We start from the raw sequence: 19336 nt of genomic DNA, 5'->3' as shown, positions 1-19336 counted from the left end.
AGTCAGCACAGTACAAGCAGTCAAAGCCAACTGTTTCTCCCTACCATCTAGACAAGCAGTGTCTAGCAACTTGAACCCTAACACTGCATCTGGGAGAACCATGTCGTACTTGCGCATTCTATTGTACCTCTGTTCGAAATCAATGATGTAGTCCGCCATTGCAACCGAAATATCTCTCGTAACACTGTCAAAGTTTGAATATGCCTCGTAGGCACGGTCTTTCTCTTCTTTGAGAAATACAGAATCCAGTGCTGTGATCAAAGTTCCCATACCGTCATCCTTGTTCAAATCCTCAACGGATATTTCCAGTGCTGTATCTCTCGCTCTTCCCTCGAGCGATAATACCACCGCAAGTGCTTGCTTTTTCGCGTCCAGATTAGTAACGTGTGTCCAGATTCCCAGTTCATTTTTCCAACTTTCGTACGACCTCTTCTCGTCGAAGCGAGGTGGCACGTTGTAGTTAGAAGCCATCCTCTGCTACCAATGTTAACTCGAAATGACACAACGACAAGGTTCCAGTTTAACAAAGTTTACTCTACTATATGAACACACTACAAGGTAGCCATTACACTCCAGGCTAGGTCCAACAACGACAAGACTTCCTGCGCATGCGCACTCTTGACTGAGTGATAGCCCCGTAATAACAGAAATATAGGGATACTTAAAACATTAACTTAACAAATGTCTTGCTCGAGCTGTGTATGCAACTGGTTCACCTCTGATGCTCACAGGCAATGTGTATTGGAAGAGATTTCTAAATGTTTTTTGCCCAGCATACACACCTCCAGCCAGACATGCTTTATCTACTAATTTGCTGGATGCAGAGTTCAACAGAGTTCAAGTGAAGGTCAAGAAAATCATAGAGAAAGCAGACTGTATTGCAATCATCTCTGATGGGTGGTCAAATGTTCGTGGGGAAGGAATAATTAACTACATCTCCATCCCTCAACCAGTATTCTACAAGAGCACAGACACAAGGGACAACAGACACACCAGTCAGCAGATGAGCTGAAGGCAGTCGTCAATGACCTTGGACCACAGAAGTTATTTGCACTGGTGACAGACAATGCTGCGAACTTGAAGGCTGCTTGGTCTAAAGTGGAGGAGTCCTACCCTCACATCACATTGGCTGTGCTGCTCATGCATTGAATCTGCTCCTCAAGGATATCATGGCACTGAAAACAATGGATACACTCTACAAGAGAGCCAAGAAAATGGTTAGGTATGTGAAGGGTCATCAAGTTATAGCAGCAATAAGTTATAGCAGCAATCTACCTCACCAAGCAAAGTGAGAATAAGCGCACCACATTGAAGCTACCCAGCAACACCTGTTGGGGTGATGTTGACGTCATGTTTGACTGTCTCCTGGAGGGGAATGAGTCTCCAAGAAATGGCCATATCTCAATCTGCTGATATGGACAGCCCCATCAAGAGCATCCTCCTGGATGATGTATTTTGGGAGAGAGTGGTAAGCAGCCTGAAACTCCTGAAACCTATAGCAGTAGCCATTTCACAGATTGAGGGAGACAATGCCATCCTGTCTGATTTTCAGACTCTGCTTGCTGATGTAAGAGAATAAATCCATACTGCCCTGCCCACTTCACGGTTGCTCCAAACAGAGGAAACTGCAGTTCCGAAATACATCAGAAAGCGCAAAGACTTCTGCCTGAAGCCCATACACGCTGCAGTGTACATGTTGGACCCCAAGTATGCTGGCAAGAGCATCCTGTCTGGTGCAGAGATCAACAAGGCCTATGGTGTCATCACTACTGTGTCTCTCCACCTTGACCTGGATGAGGGTAAGGTTCTTGGCAGTTTGGCGAAGTACACTTCCAAGCAAGGCTTTGGGATGGAGATGCAATATGGCAGTCATGCCAACATATCTCATCAGCCACCTGTTGGAAGGGACTTTGTGGATCTGAGGCTCTTTCCCCTGTTGCCTCCATCCTCCTCCAAATCCCACCATCGGCCGCCTCAGAGCGCAACTGGTCCTTGTTTGGGAACACACACACCAAAGCACTCAACAGGCTGACCAATACAAGGGTTGAAAAATTGGTGGCCATCCGGGAAAATTTGAGGCTTTTTGAGCCTGACAATGAGCCGTCCTCAACAAGGTTGGAAAGTGACAGTGAAGATGAGGCCTCAGAGTCTGATGTTCAAGAGGTGGACATTGAGGAGGTCAAGGGAGAAGACATTGAAGCCTGAGAGGGAGACAACCAAGCTTTAGTTTCTAGACAATAATTTTTCAGATGCATGTTAAAAACGTTTTTGGGAGATGCAATGGATCATTGGAGATCATTCAATATTCCCTTTCTTTTGTTGTTCAGTGAAAATCATCCAATGTGAAGTCAACTAATTTAATTAAAGTTCAATTCGTAACAAATTTCTTTAAAAAAAATTATATTGGAAGGATTTAATCATTTGCATTTATGTCTACTTATGATGAGGTAAAAGGTTTGTGTTTCTGTCTCCATATGCTATTGTAAATATATCCAATGCAAAAAACATCTGCATTTAAATGGTATTAATATTAATTCCCATATATTCCTGTTAATTCCCATGGAAAGTTTCCACCTCTGAATATTCCCCAAAATGTGCAACCCTACTCGTGACCCCTCCTCCCTTTTCTCAATTCTATAAATCTATTTTAGAGGAAGACAGAATAAAGTGTCTCACAAGATTAAAACCTCTAGGGTTTTCCTGAGTCTGCGAGGAGTGTATGTTTGTGCAAAAAATATAATTTGTTCCTACTCGATCAGGTGTAATGTGCTTCGTGATTTCCGAAATCAAAACCCCCAAATATGTTATCTCTTGTTTCACTGGTTGTACTTTCCCATATTATGCCTTGTGACCGTGCTCTACCAAATAGTTTACTAATGTGGTGATGTCTGGCATGAGTTTCCTAGTCTCTTTTTACGCAAATAACAAATCACTACATACTGTATCAACACAGACCCCCTTAAATGTACACCCTTTTAGCGATTGTTTTAATTCTCACAAGAATTATCCAACTATCCAATTATCCCAAAATTAGATCCATCGCAATGTAAAATTATCCGGGCATTGTTACTGGTCCCATGTTCAAAGACACGGGTAGTAGTCGTATTGCTTTCGATTCTGCCCGTGTCACCACTAAATATAATACTTTTCCTGTCGTAAATTTAACAAGTGGTGCCCCTCTACACTCAATTTTCGAATGACCAATAGCCCAACACACTACACTAATAAACCATACTAATATACACTACCGTTCCAAAGTTTAGGGTCCCTTAGAAATGTCCCACATTTTTTGTCCATTAATTAAATACAGTGTAGACATTGTTATTGTTGTAAATGACTACTGTAGCTGGAAAGGGCTGATTTTTTAAATGGAATATCTACATAGGCGTACAGGCCTATTTATCAGCAACCATCACTCCTGTGTTCCAATGGCTTTTCCCATGTTCTCAAAAGCGTTGGTGACTTACTGTGCTGCTGGCAACAATTTGAATTTTACGTTCAATTTTACGTTATTTTCCCCCGACATTTACTGACACCGGCCATATTCAACGGGTGTTGAGCATTTGTAAATTCATCAGTTATTCTGCGCTCTGGTACATTCAGATGAGTGCTCTGAAATCCGAGCAGATAGCCTGAGTGAATTCACTAAGCACCCAAATTAACAATGTCCGATGAGAATGCACAATGACTATACCATTTAGCTAAGCTAAGAATGCCGTAAATAATCAAGTCAATAAATGTTGGGTAGTTAGATGGCATATAGTTAATATACTAGAAAGTTTGATGTATTAATAGCCAACGAACGTTAGATAGCTAACATAGCTAACATATATTACCGGTACATACTGCTGTAATGATATGCTATGCGGATCATAAGGATAGCATAACTAACAAATTGTCATAATTAGTTAAAGCAATGCATTTGTATCCGCTCTCGCATATTTCCCATCAGCAGGGAAATGCTGCCCAGTTTTATCCATAATTCGATTTTTTTCTATATTCGAGCTGAATTGGTAGAATACTCTTGCGCATATTTTAGTGCCTCTATGGTTTTGCTATAGTTTTACCTCTTCCTGACCATGGCCAGAGTGTTTAGATTTACTCACTCACGGCTCTAATATGTGCCGATTTTAAATAAAATAAAAATCATAATAATAATTCTAAGGTAGTGATACCCAATTCCCCAGAGTGTAGTTATTTTATTTGTGCCTTTTAATTGGTAAAGGTTTTGATACCTTGTATTAGAAAAAATACTGGAACTTCTGCCAATTTATTACTGGAGAATATGTGTTCCTTTATTCGATCACACTGTGCAGCCAGTCGGGCTGATAGGGTCCATCGTCCGTCCATAATATAAATCTCTCATCAATACAGACACACAAAGCAAACAGTATTTGGTTAGGAACGTCTTCTTTTCTTGTAATTTGAAAAGAGTAATTTCTTCTCCATCTAAATATATTTGAACCAGACGAGCTAAATCACTCTATGCTCGCTTCGAGGCAAGCAACACTGAGGCATGCATGAGATCATCAGCTGTTCCGGACGACTGTGTGATCGCGCTCTCCGTAGCCGACGTACGACCTTTAAACAGGTCAACATACACAAGGCTGCGGGGCCAGACTGATTACCAGGACGTGTGCTCCGGGCATGTGCTGACCAACTGGCAGGTGTCTTCACTGACATTTTCAACATGTCCCTGATTGAGTCTGTAATACCATCATGTTTCAAGCAGACCACCATAGTCTCTGTGCCCAAGAACACAAAGACAACCTGCCTAAATGACTACAGACCCGTAGCACTCACGTCCGTAGCCATGAAGTGCTTTGAAAGGTTGGTAATGGCTCACATCAACACCATTATCCCAGAAATCCTAGACCCACTCCAATTTGCATACCGCCCAAACAGATCCACAGATGATGCAATCTCTATTCCACTCCACACTGCCCTTTCCCACCTGGACAAAAGGAACACTTATGTGAGAATGCTATTCATTGACTACAGCTCAGCGTTCAACACCATAGTGCCCTCAAAGCTCATCACTAAGCTAAGGATCCTGGGATTAAACACCTCCTCTGCAACTGGATCCAGGACTTCCTGACGGGCCGCCCCCAGGTGGTGAGGGTAGGTAGCAACACATCTGCCACGCTGATCCTTAACACTGGAGCTCCCCAGTGGTGCGTGTTCAGTCCCCTCCTGTACTCCCTGTTCACCCACAACTGCATGGCCAGGCACGACTCCAACACCATCATTAAGTTTGCAGACGACACAACAGTGGTAGGCCTGATCACCGACAACGATGAGACAGCCTATAGGGAGGAGGTCAGAGACCTGGCCGGGTGGTGCCAGAATAACAACCTATCCCTCAACGTAACCAAGACTAAGGAGATGATTGTGGACTACAGGAAAAGGAGGACCGAGCACGCCCCCATTCTCATCGACGGGGCTGTAGTGGAGCAGGTTGAGAGCTTCAAGTTCCTTGGTGTCCACATCAACAACAAACTAGAATGGTCCAAACACACCAAGACAGTCGTGAAGAGGGCACGACAAAGCCTATTCCCCCTCAGAAACTAAAAAGATTTGGCATGGGTCCTGAGATCCTCAAAAGGTTCTACAGCTGCAACATCGAGAGCATCCTGACTGGTTGCATCACTGCCTGGTACGGCAATTGCTCGGCCTCTGAGAGCAAGTCACTACAGAGGGTAGTGTGTACGGCCCAATACCTCACTGGGGCTAAGCTGCCTGCCATCCAGGACCTCTACACCAGGCGGTGTCAGAGGAAGGCCCTAAAAATTGTCAAAGACCCCAGTCATAGATTGTTCTCTCTACTACCGCATGGCAAGCAGTACCGGAGTGCCAAGTCTTGGACCAAAAGGCTTCTCAACAGTTTTTACTCCCACGCCATAAAACTCCTGAACAGGTAATCAAATGGCTACCCGGACTATTTGAATTGTGTGCCCCCCCCCCCCCCAACCCCTCTTTTTACGCTGCTGCTACTCTCTGTTTATCATATATGCATAGTCACTTTAACTATACATTCATGTACATACTACCTCAATTGGGCCGACCAACCAGTGCTCCCGCCCATTGGCTAACCAGGCTATCTGCATTGTGTCCCACCCACCACCCGCCAACCCCTCTTTTACGCTACTGCTACTCTCTGTTTATCATATATGCATAGTCACTTTAACCATATCTACATGTACATACTACCTCAATCAGCCTGACTAAACAGTGTCTGTATGTAGCCTCGCTACTTTTATAGCCTCGCTACTGTAAATAGCCTGTCTTTTTACTGTTGTTTTATTTCTTTACTTACCTATTGTTCACCTAATACCTTTTTTGCACTATTGGTTAGAGCCTGTAAGTAAGCATTTCACTGTAAGGTGAATCACTACACGTGATTTGATTTGAATTACTCTGTCATTTAAATGTTGTACCGACATGGTAGTTCCTCCTATGCACACTTCTGTGTAGGGTTTAAATTTATAACTGGTTTCCCAATCATAACCAATTGTTTACCAGTACACTGACTAATTCATTTTCTTTTACAATGTTTATTTTCTGTTTTTTTGTATTTTTGTAACCTGCAGGATTTAATTTTTTATATCTCAGGATTGTGCCCTGGAATCACATAACTCGTAACCGTGTCATATCATCCCATGGCTGCTTCTCTGCTTCAACAGAGAAACACAACCCCTGTCTCTAACCAGGTTACTTCTGCTTTAACAAAAATATCCCAATTGGAGATGTCCCCTGCTCCTACAGGGTCACCCTGCTTCAACAGGGCATTTCCCTAGAATTACTTCTAGGACTTCCTCTATTCAGAAATAACTCTGCTACAACAACGTTTCTGATTAGGGGTGTCTTTGCTACAACAAAGACATAATGTGCACAACCTGTCCCAGAACAGGATTTTCTATGATGTTTGTAGTGGCTTCCTTTTCTCTTTACCATAGCCACTGCCCAAGCCTGAAGTGGGGTTGTTTCGTACGCATACAGTCCACACTCAAACGTTTCCAAACGGCCAAAACATTCAATGAGATCCAGGGATGTGGTGCAACAAAAAGGTTTATTCTTCTAATATCTAACAAAAAAAAATGTATCCAATCAACTTAAAGCAGAGATTACTTGACATGGAAAATACATAATATGACCTGTCTGTATGTCTGTCTGTATGGTCAAAAAACTATACCGCTCCCGCATCTAGCAAGGACTCCCCCTCCCGAAGGCCCAACTTCCTGCCTTTATCCTAACACACTTACCACAGTACAATGAATGGGCAAGAGGGGGGGCCAAAAACTAAGTAACACTAACAACAAATGAATATATCTCAATCAGGTAAATATAAATCATAAAGGTACGTACCTAATATTTCATCATATACATTCATATTTAATATATTTACACAAATGTACATGGAGCTCTGTATGTTCTGTCTTTTATACAAATATGTCCAAATCGGCTCTAACATACCAGCCCCTAATTGTTAACTGCACTGAATGCACAACAATTACTTAATATTCAAACGTAGAGCCAATACACAAAACATTCTATACCAGAGCACTATTACAGTTCACAGCTATATACAAATATACAAGGTCCAATATAGGAAAATAGTCCATAGATCTCAGTCTGAGTTGAAGTGTTCAACTTACAAAAATTTCAAGAGTTTGACGTCCAAAAATGTATGACTACGACATCAGCGAATCAGAGGTGCACGTGATTCAAAGATGGAGCACTGTGTGTGTGTGTGTGTGTGTGTGTGTGTGTGTGTCTCTCACTCCGCCGCCCCCAGGAGCAGACAGAGTTTATTGATATGTCTCTGTAAGACATTGGTCTTGGTCTTAACCATGACGCTCCGGACAAGACCTTTGGCCCCTGGCAAAGCCTCCACCACACGCCCCATTAGCCAAGAGTTCCTTGGGGCGGTGTCATCAACGATGACCACAAGGTCACCAGGACTGAAGTTTCTCTTAGTTTTGTTCCACTTGTTCCGCTCCTGCATAAGTGGAAGATACTCCCTGATCCATCTCTTCCAGAAGAGGTCAGTGATATATTGCACTTGCTTCCATCTCCTTCGTGAGTATAGGTCGCTTCTCTGGAATAGTCTTGGTGGCAGGACTGGCTTTGCTTTCAGATGAAGCAGATAATTCGGAGTCAGGGGTTCTAGATCATTAGGGCCATTTGTTACAGTTGTGATTGGTCTGTCGTTCATAATCGCCTCAACTTCACACAAAGCTGTCTGCAAAGCCTCATCATCCAGTACTTGCTCTTTAAGGACTGAATAGAGGATATTTTTCACCAGTCGGATCAACCTCTCCCATACCCCCCCATAGTGGGCTCCAGAGGGAGGGTTGAATGACCATGTCACTCCTTCCTTCAGTAATTAATTTTGAATCTTGTTGTGATCCAGCTCTTTCAGAGCTTCTCCGAGCTCTCTGTGTGTTCCAACAAAGTTGGTGCCATTGTCTGTTTCTGGTTTCTCCAGGAGTTCTGGTCCTTTGCGCCATCTCTTTTTGAGTTCAGGAAAGTTTCAACATGTAATCCTCTTGAGGCATCATCGGCTGGGTTGTGTTTGGAGTTCAAATACCTCCACTGTTTTGCTTTCGATAGGTCACGGATCATAGCAACCCTATTAGCCACAAAGGTATGGAATCTCTTGGTATCGTTGCGGATGTATTTTAGCACAGACTGGCTGTCTGTCCAGAAAGTTGACTCCTCAAGTTCAATCTGGAGCTCCAACCTTAACATCCTGTCCACTCGCACTGCCAATGTTGCTGCGGCCAATGTTGCTGCGGCAAGTTCCAGTCTGGGGATCGTAATCTGCTTGAGTGGAGTCACCCTTGATTTCCCCAGTATGAATGCGATGTGGACCTTTGTTCCATACAGTTTGTGAACCTAAGGTAGCTTGCCGTGCCATAACCTTGTTCACTTGCGTCACCGAAGTGATGCAGCTGTGCGGTCTTGACCTGACCAAAGTTCTCAGGCATCATACACATGTCAATCTGGAATCTGGACAGCTGGTCCAGCTCAGAGCCATCTCTTCCATGAAATAGTGTTCTTCAGGGATGACTTCGTCCCATCCACACTTTAGCTTGCAGAGAGCTTGGAGAATTTGCTTTGCCTTTAATACGAATGGGGCGAGGAAACCTAAAGGATCATAAATAGAGCTGACAGTTGAGAGAATACCTCTTCTTGTAAGGGGTTTGTTCTTGACAGTGACTCAGAAAGTAAACACATCACTTTCAATGTTCCATCGGATTCCAAGTGCTCTTTTAACAGGCAGCTTTTCTCTGTCCAGGTCCAGTTCTTTTATCTGCTTGGCTTTGTGTTCATGAGGGATAGAAGCCAGCACAGTGCGGCTGTTGCTGACCCACTTGGTCAATTTGAACCCACCCTGAGAGCACATATCCCTGAGGTTTTTTGTGAGAGCTATGGCTTGTTCTTCTATGGCCACTGACTTGAGGCAGTCATCAACATTGAAGTTGGACTTGACTGTTTGAATCACCTCTTCATCGTACCTCTCACAGTTGTCTTCTGCAGTCTTTCGCAGTGCAAAGTTTGCACAACTTGGAGAGGATATAGCCCCGAAAGATGTACCGTCATTCTGTACTCCTCCAATCTTTTGTTAGTATCACCGTCCGGCCACCATAGGAATCGCAGGAAGTCTAAGTAATCTTCATGGACACGTACTTGATGGAACATTCCTTCGATGTCTGCCATCATGGCAATGTGCTCTTGCCGAAATCTTAGCAAGACTCCTATAAGTGTGTTTGCCAGGTCAGGGCCTTGAAGGAGTTCACTGTTGAGAGATGTGCCTTTATAGGATGATGAACAGTCAAACACCACTCGTATTGTTCCTTTGCGCTTATGGTGAACGCCATGGTGTGGTATGTACCATACCTTACCTTTCTCTCTGAGGAGCTGTTCTTGTGGTACCTTCTCGGCGTAACCTTTTGTTATCATCTCTCCCATGAAGCCTTTGTACTCTGCAGCGTAACCTTTGTCCTTCTTGAACTTCCTGATAATATTTAGAGCCCGCTGCTTTGCCATGCCACGATTGTTTGGCAGGACTACATCTTTGTTGCGAAAGGGCAACGGTAAGTAGTAGTGGCGGTCTTTGAGGGTTATGGAGCTTGATACTATCTCCATAAACTTACGATCCTCAGCTGACCTCACTTTTCTCTTCATACTCTCTCTCAGGGAGTCATGGTTGTACTGATTTACAAGAAGAACCCCCAGGTCGGTCATTGAGATACGATTGGCCATCACCGTAGGACACCCAGATTCTTCTGCCATGGTACAATTGTTAAGAGGACCGTTCATCACCCATCCAAAGAGGGTTTTCACTGCATACGGTCCGTTGCCTTGGCTATTTATGATTTGCCAGGGTTCCATTGCCTTTGGAGCATTTACACCAATCAGGAGTTCGACGTCGGCATCAATTTCCTTCAACTGAACCTCTTTCAGGTATGGCCACCTTTTTGAGATCTTTCTGAGTGGGAATGTTCTCTCTTGTCACTGGGATCTTATTTTGGGTGTAGACCTTTGGTAATGCAAGAAATGTGTTGCCTTCCACGTTGACAATCTCTAATCCAGATATCTCAAAGCTCTTGGTAGGACTCTCCTGCCCCATTGTGCGTAGCAGAATTTCAGTCTCACTGCATTTAGCTTTCAGCTGCCTCATGAGTCTCTCCGTACAAAATGTTGCTGAGCTACCAGAATCGAGAAACGCATAGGTTAACACAGACTTGCTTCCATTTGCCACATTTACTTTAACTGGCACAATTGCAAGTGCACAATCTGTACCGGCCCCGGTATCTTCACCAGCTTCCAGTGAAACAAGAGCACTGCTGACAGTCTCCTCCCGCTTTACTGCTACACCACTCATATCTGCCTTTTGAGATCTAAATCTCTCTCTTCCTTCAATGTGCAGGATAGTGGGGTGCTTTCTTTGACAGCTCTGACAGGTCATCCTTCTTTTATATTCTTTGCTTAAGTGTCCTCTCATTAAACAGCCAAAACAAAGGCCTTTTGATCTCAGAAACTCAACCTTGGATTTGTGTGGCTGTGCCTTCACCTGTTGGCAGTCAACCAATAAATGCTCACCAGCACAAAATACACATGAGATACTGGGAGCATCAGAAGGGTAGGTGCCTGGTCTCTTTACTTTGAATGTTTGTTATTTTAGAGGTTTTTCAGAGTCACAATCTGCCACTACAGCTACTGCAGTGGCAAAACTGCTTCCCCTACTCTTGGACTTGAACTGATGTTTAAAGTCAGCTTCTGTTTTGGTTTAAAAAAACTTTTTGTTTGACAGGGGATCTTGAATATCTCCATACAATGGATCCTGCAGTATTTTGGACTGTTTTTCCATGAACGTCACAAGGTCACTGAACTGGGCCCTCAGGTGGCTTCTCTCTAAAATATCACATGCTGTAGACCTCCATTTTTCCCTTAGTTTGTAGGGAAGTTTTGACATGATCAACTTTATGTTGGAGGGAAGATTAAGCTCTTCCATGTCCTGTAGGTCTTGCATAGCGTTACAGCAACCTCTAAGATAGAGTGCATAGCCACCCAGTCCCTTTCCATCATCCGGTTTGATGTTTGTCCTGTTCCAAGCTTTTTCCATGTAAGCAGTGGTGACTTTGATTTCATTGCCAAATTGTTCCTTTAACAACCTCTTAGCCTCTGCATAGCCCCTTCTGGCTTCCATATGCAGACCACTACGGACCAGATCCTTGGGCAGACCAGAGGTGTACTGCTCCAGGTAATAGAGCCTATCCTGGTGACTGCTTGTCTTATCTTCTATACCATGCTCAAATGCACGCATGAATGGCCTAAAATTTAGAGGATCACCGTCAAACATAGGTATCTCCCTAACAGGGAGTGTGGCCTGTTTGTGCTGTAGTACAAGGAGGTCAGCAATTTCATTCTGCCTTTGCATGACAGTAGAGAGGTTATCATGGCTGGTATTATGGCTGATACCCGCAGTGTTGATTGCTAGACCTTGCTGTTGGCTGCTGAAGGGTGTGGTTTACGACTGTTTTCTGAATAGGTTTTGATGGCTTTGTGGTCGGTTGTTGTAAAACCCTTTGTAGTGGGGTCTTTGGAACTGCACCTAATGCAGCAAACGCAACAGGTGATGGTTCAGGTTCCACATAGACCTCGGGTTCCTGGTTCTCAAAAGAAGAGTTAATTCCATCTTCTTGGCTTAGTAAGTGGGCTGCCACAGCATGGGATTGAGAAGTTGACTCAACACTCTCCAGGACCTTCAGTCTGGCATTGTATGCTGCTATGTCTGTTTCCAGTGCCATCTTTTCCATCCTAACATTCAGTTGAGCTTTCTGTTGTTCCAGTTGAGCTTTCTCCATTTCAGCTTTCTCCAGTTCCAATGCATGCTTGTCCTGTAATGATGCTTGGCGAGCCAGTAGAGCTGCTCGTTCTGCCTCAGCTTTTAGGCGTGCAGAGTACACTGAGGAAGCAGTCTTAGAATACTTTGTTTTACTTGATATTTTTTGACACATTGGGAACGCTGTCGTGTGGTTCAATGAGCGTTTGTGGCTCAACTTCAGCCTTTTTCCATATTTCAACCTCTTTCAGGAAATGTTCATAAGTTCTCATTCTTGGTTGATAATAGTTAATGCTCTCCTGTTCCTCCTCTGTGACCAGCTCTAGCACAGATTCATGAGCATTCTTAAAGTAATTGAGAACAGCATCAAATGCTTCAAGACTCTCATTCACAGTTTCAATGTTTCCTCCATCAACAAGAAGGACTTTTATTTCATTCATTTTGCATGTACACACTTCAAGTTTGCCTCTCCGGGCTGCATAGAGTGAATTTAAATGCTCCTCTGCCCTCTCCAGTGGAGTCTTATTTGGGATTTCATCCTCCATCATTCACTTTTAGTTCACTCAATTTACAATGACACAGTTGTTGGTTTATTTGTTAAGCGTAATGCCCCTTTAGACCTCCTTTAATGCTTTAAAACACAGTCATCCATTTCAGCATATTGACCTCTTTTGAATTGAACATGTGCAAGTTCGGCATTTTAGATGCGTTTTAAACATTTCATCCCATTATAAGTTTTGTCCCCTTTAATGAAGTTTAAACACGCAGGATCTTAGATCCTTTAGTTGTATTCCATTGATGCATTGCATTTCCACGTTAGGCCAAATATTAGACATATGATTAGGCTACATTGTGCATAGGATCTGTGTTTCCCAAACTTAAACTTCTTAATTGTTTTCACAGCGCTGTGTTTTGAATTCCATTCCCAAGTTTATCAAACATTCCAATTATAAGCACATTTGCGCTTCCATAATATGCATGATCAAACGATCGCATTGAACAGGGCAGCTCATTCATTCGCAGTGGTTACTCACAGCTGGCCAATTCTAGGAGTTCAAGTCCTTCCAAGCGAGCTGTCCTTATGATCCGAATGCAATGACAAATAGAACAATATCCAGCTTGTATCCGAACCGGAGATTTCCTTCCGATAGTAATTCTTCACAGAGTTTTTTGACTTGAATGTAGTGGCTTCCTTTTCCCTTTACCATAGCCACTGCCCAAGCCTGAAGTGGGGTTGTTTCGTACGCATACAGTCCACACTCAAACGTTTCCAAACGGCCAAAACATTCAATAAGATCCAGGGATGTGGTGCCACAAAAAGTTTTATTCTTCTGATATCTAACAAAAAAAAAAATTCTCCAATCAACTTAAAGCAGAGATTACTTGACATGGAAAATACATAATATGACCTGTCTGTATGTCTGTCTGTATGGTCAAAAAACTATACCGCTCCCGCATCTAGCAAGGACTCCCCCTCCCGAAGGCCCAACTTCCTGCCTTTATCCTAACACACTTACCACAGTACAATGAATGGGCAAGAGGGGGGGCCAAAAACTAAGTAACACTAACAACAAATGAATATATCTCAAATCAGGTAACTATAAATCATAAAGGTACGTACCTAATATTTCATCATATACATTCATATTTAATATATTTACACAAACGTACATGGAGCTCTGTATGTTCTGTCTTTTATACAAATATGTCCAAATCGGCTCTAACAATGTTCAAAAGAAATTCAGTCTCACCCTTCATTTATTTTGTCTGTTCAAAATGGCGTATCCACTCATTGACGCTCCCTGCCGGTCTGAGGCTGGTCTTTTTCTCCTCCGTTTTAGTCGGCATGTGGGCTCCCTTGCTCGCAGTTAACCTCGGTCTCCTCCAGCGCAATCAGCAAGCGGCGTTAGCCATCCCATCCTCGTAGCCAAATTGTGGTAGCAATTCTGTAGGAAAAGAGAGACTGCAGATTCTTTCAAACAACATTTTTATTTATTTATTTATTTATCCCATTTTCTCCCCAATTTTTGTGGTATCCAATCGCTAGTAATTACTATCTTGTCTCATCGCTACAACTCCCGTACGGGCTCGGGAGAGACGAAGGTCGAAAGCCATGCGTCCTCCGAAGCACAACCCAACCAAGCCGCACTGCTTCTTAACACAGCGCGCCTCCAACCCGGAAGCCAGCCGCACCAATGTGTCGGAGGAAACACCGTGTACCTGGCCCCCTTGGTTAGCGCGCACTGCGCCCGGCCCGCCACAGGAGTCGCTGGAGCGCGATGAGACAAGGATATCCCTACCGGCCAAACCCTCCCTAACCCGGACGACGCTATGCCAATTGTGCGTCGCCCCACGGACCTCCCGGTCGCGGCCGGCTGCGACAGAGCCTGGGCGCGAACCCAGAGACTCTGGTGGCGCAGTTAGCACTGCGATGCAGTGCCCTAGACCACTGCGCCACCCGGGAGGCCCTTCAAACAACAATTTTACAAGATTTGCAAAAATTAAGCAATCAACCATCACCAAGAATGGTTCAGAGTTGAAAGCTTAACAGTCGGGTCTCTGCTTTTATAGAAAAATACTTCCTTCTTGTTTACGTAGCAGTCAGCAGATAATGTGAAAAAGGCAATTAGTTGTTTGTGCAGATTTAAGATAGCATGAGGTTGATAGCCCGAGGGCTCAGCCATCTAACTGCATTCACAACAACAAACACTATATTGTACTCCTTTCTGCAAGGTTCCATACATGTGACTTTCTGTAGATAGTAAACCCACAGGATGTCACATGCTGCGGTTGCACCCAAACGTCTCTTACCTATACGTCCAGTGTTATGACTAAGTCACACCAAGACAAGTTTAGAAAGGTTAGAAAAACACTAGCATATAACAAGAGACTATTCTTTAAGCAGTAAAACATGGGATATCATGACTAATGATGTCATTTTCCACCACAGTCTTCACTTATGTTACCAACTCCATCCAGTCATCCTCCATGTATTGTAACTGAGACTCTTTCTTCCCTGTAGGTGAGTGGGTTACCAGGTCCAGTGTTCAACATGGCTCCCTCCCACATGTTTGGAAACCGACTCAACCCTAACTCTGCCATGGCTGCCCTCATCGCACAGTCTCAAGCTTCCCCCGCAGGTTGGTGTGTGTGTGTGTGTGTGTGTGTGTGTGTGTGTGTGTGTGTGTGTGTGTGTGTGTGTGTGTGTGTGTGTGTGTGTGTGTGTGTGTGTTTGACCATGAATAGATCACGGTCTACAGAGGGTTCAGAGGTCACAACACCCACTGACCCACTGCTCAGGTTACGTCACACACTCACATGCATACACACATACAGCGCTTAGTGACCGGGGAGTGGGTGGTGAAGGTGGTGTACATGTGGGGGTAGCGGGAGAAAAGGGGGAGGGGTGGGAGAAAAGGGGGGAGGAGCGGGATAAATACAAGGGGGAGGGGCAGGAGAAAAGGGGGGAATAAAGTGTTTCCTGGTGTTTCAGTACTGCCTGCAGCCATTGGTCCTCCCTGACCTCTAGGGGTTAACTATATTGTGACTGACCGTGGGTGTGTTTGTTCTTTTGAATGACAGGCTGCTGGTGGAAGAATGGAAAGGGCTAAAAATAAAGGAAAAGAAAAGAGGGGAAGGGGGTAAAATAGGAGTTAAGATTGTCTTAAGTGGAGGCGAGTGCATGCTTGTGTGTGTTTGCGTGTGTCTTTGCACATGTATTTGTGTGTGCATGTGTGATTTATTACTCTCGCAGAGGAAAATGAAAAGAGACGTCTGGCCTGGAGGGAGAAGAGAGAGATAGCGAGAGAAAGTGTGTGTGTGAGAGAGAGACACACAATCACAGTGTGGTAAGTGTGTTATTTACTGTGTGTGTGTAGATCAGGAGGTAGGAGATGGAAACAGCATTGGAGCTCCAGGCTTCTCCAGACGAGCCTCTCCCAAGACCACCCTCTGTCCGCGGTAAGTACACACACATATTTCCTCCCTTTTCCCCACACACACTCCCCCTATTACCAGTGAGCCCTTATTTACATTCCACACCAAAATATCTCTGCCCATCCCCCTCTCTTGAGGGCTTCTCTCCCTCCCACAAACACACTCTGTATCTAGTCTCTCTCCCACCATGAAGGCGTTTCTATCTCTCCAACCCCCCCCCCCTAAAGGCATTTCTACCCCCCCCCCCCCCCCCCGCAGGCTTCAGCTCTGCACTTTCTTTTTGCTCGTTTATCTTTTTACAAAGATGGTTTGCATTTCTCTCTGTTTTTATGGTGACTAGCGTGTGTGTGTGTGTGGATGTCTGGGAAAGGGATGTGTGTGGAGCGATGGGTGTTTTTGACACTGAAACTTTTATTCACTTTGTGGGATGGATAGTTGAAATCAACAAGGTACTACTTTCAATATTTCTGGATGTTTTACAGTGCATTCGGAAAGTATTCAGACCCCTTCCCTCAGGTGCATCCTGTTTCCATTGATCATCCTTGAGATGCTTCTACAACTTGATTGGAGTCCATCTGTGGTAAATTCAATTCAAAAACCAAGCCATGAGATCAAAGGAATTGTCCGTAGAGCTCTGAGACAGGATTGTGTTGAGGCAAAGATATGAGGAAGGGTACCAAAAAAAAATCTGCAGCATTGTAGGTCCCCAAGAACACCGTGGCCTCCATCATTCTTAAATGGAATAAGTTTGGAACCACCAAGACTCTTCCTAGAGCTGGACGCCCGGTCAAACTGAGCAATCAGGGGTAGAAGGGCCTTGGTCAGGGAACCCGATCGTCATTCTGACAGAGCTCCTGAGTTCCTCTGTGTAGATGGGAGAACCTTCCAGAAGGAGAATCATCTCTGCAGCACTCCATCAATCAGGCCTTTATGGTAGAGTGGCCAGACGGAAGCCAATCCTCAGTAAAAGGCACATGGCATCCACTTGGAGTTTTCCGAAAGGCACCTAAAGCCTGGGAGAAACTCCCCAAATACAGTTTGCCAAGCTTGTAGCGTCATACCCAGGAAGACTCAAGGCTGAAATCGCTGCCAAAGTTGCTTCAAAAAAGTAAAGGGTCTGAATGATTATGTAAATGTGATATTTATGTTTATTTTTTATAAATTTGCCCCACAAAAAAAAAAACTGTTTTTGCTTTGTCATTAAATCAAATGTTATTAGTCATATGTACCCAATACAACTGGTGTAGACCTTACAGTGAAATGCTTACTTTTACGAACCCCTAACCAACAATGCAGTTAAAAAAAAATACGGATAAGAATAAGAAATAAAAGTAACAAGTAATTAAAGAGCAGCATGTGAAATAACAATAGCGAGACTATATACAGGGGGGTACAGGTACAGAGTCAATGTGCGGGGGCAACTGTTACTTGATGTAATATGTACATGTAGGTAGAGTTATTAAAGTGACTATGCATAGATGGTAAAAACAGAGAGTAGCAGCAGTGTACAAGAGGGGGAGAGGAGCAATGGGGTATTGTGTGTAGATTGATGAGCATTTTTTTATTTTATTGAACCTTTATTTAACTAGGCAAGTCAGTTAAGAACAAATTCTTATTTACAATGACGGCCTAGGAACAGTAGGTTAACCTGTCTCGCCCCCCCGTTCCGCTAGCGGAACTCCTCCCACATTCCACTGAAAAGGCAGAGCGCGAAATTCAAAAAATATTTTTTTAGAAATATTTAACTTTCACACATTAACAAGTCCAATACAGCTAATGAAAGATACACATCTTGTGAATCCAGCCAACATGTCCGATTTTTTTAAATGTTTTACAGGGAAAACACAATATATATTTATGTTAGCTCACCAACAAATAGAAAAAAGCACAGACATTTTTCACAGCACAGGTAGCAAAATCAAAATCAACCAAACTAACCTAGAACAAACCAAAGAAACCAAGAAACAACTTAATCAGATGACAGTCTTATAACATGTTATACAATAAATCTATGTTTTGTTCGAAAAATGTGCATATTTGAGCTATAAATCAGTTTTACATTACTGCTACCATCATAGCTACAGTCAGAAATAGCACGGGAGTAGCCAGAGTAAATACAGACACCAACGTCAACTACCTAATTACTCATCATAAAACATTTCTGAGAAATATATGGTGGATAGCAAATGAAAGACAAAGATCTTGTGAATACAGCCAATATTTCCGATTTTTGAAGTGTTTTACAGCGAAAACACAATATATCGTTATATTAGCTTACTACAATAGCTATCACACAACAGCATTGATTCAAGGCAAACGGTAGCGATAGCACAGTTCGACAGATATATGAAATAGCATCCCAAATTGGGTCCTTATCTTTGTTGATCTTCCATCAGAATGTTGTACAAGGGGTCCTTTGTTCAGAACCGTCTTTGTTTGGATCCAGAACGAACTATTTCCCTCTTGAATTAGCAAGCACACTGGCCGTGCGGCGCTAACCTCTCCTTCTTGAACAAATTCCTCCAACGCATCACGTCTAAAGTCCCGAATAAATTTCAATAATATAATTAAACTATATTGAAAAAACATACTTTAGGATGATATTGTGACATGTATCAAATAAAATCGAAGCCGGAGATCATATTCACCTATAACGACGGTTTTCCAGGAGGCGATTCCAGGTCCAACTTCGCGCCTTCCAAAAAAAAATAATGGCGGACCTCTCACTCCAAGAGGTTGTATTCAATCCCAGAACGAGATAATCAAGTCATTTCTGCTCTCACTTCCGCATGACACCCAGGGGAAGGTGTATGACGTGTTTCTACAGTCATAAGTGACATGCCCTTTTATAGACAAGCTCTTGAAGAGAGACCTCGCTTTTGGAAATCTCACTTCCGGATAGGAAATGGGCTGTAAAAAGAGTTCTGTTTCACTTAGAGAAATAATTAGAACGGTTTTAGAAACTAGAGAGTGTTTTCTATCCAATATTAATAATAATATGCATATTGTACGAGCAAGAATTGAGTACGAGGCCGTTTAAATTGGATA

The 19336-nt window shown here is 43.4% G+C and overlaps 1 protein-coding gene across 2 annotated transcripts in view; it reads left to right on the top strand.

Moving 5' to 3' along the window:
* LOC120027583 (protein AF-10-like) overlaps positions 1-19336 on the top strand; it is an 87391-nt gene that overhangs the window by 60354 nt on the left and 7701 nt on the right. For both annotated transcript variants that reach the window (XM_038972562.1, XM_038972563.1), the window contains 2 exons: positions 15375-15492; positions 16231-16312. In XM_038972562.1, coding sequence (XP_038828490.1) covers positions 15375-15492; positions 16231-16312 — 200 coding nt within the window. The remainder of the gene's footprint in view (positions 1-15374; positions 15493-16230; positions 16313-19336) is intronic.

This window comes from Salvelinus namaycush, chromosome 33 (assembly GCF_016432855.1).
Source record: "Salvelinus namaycush isolate Seneca chromosome 33, SaNama_1.0, whole genome shotgun sequence".
Taxonomy (NCBI): domain Eukaryota; kingdom Metazoa; phylum Chordata; class Actinopteri; order Salmoniformes; family Salmonidae; genus Salvelinus; species Salvelinus namaycush.
Note: the sequence above shows the minus strand (reverse complement) of the source record. Positions and strands in the feature narration are given on the sequence as shown.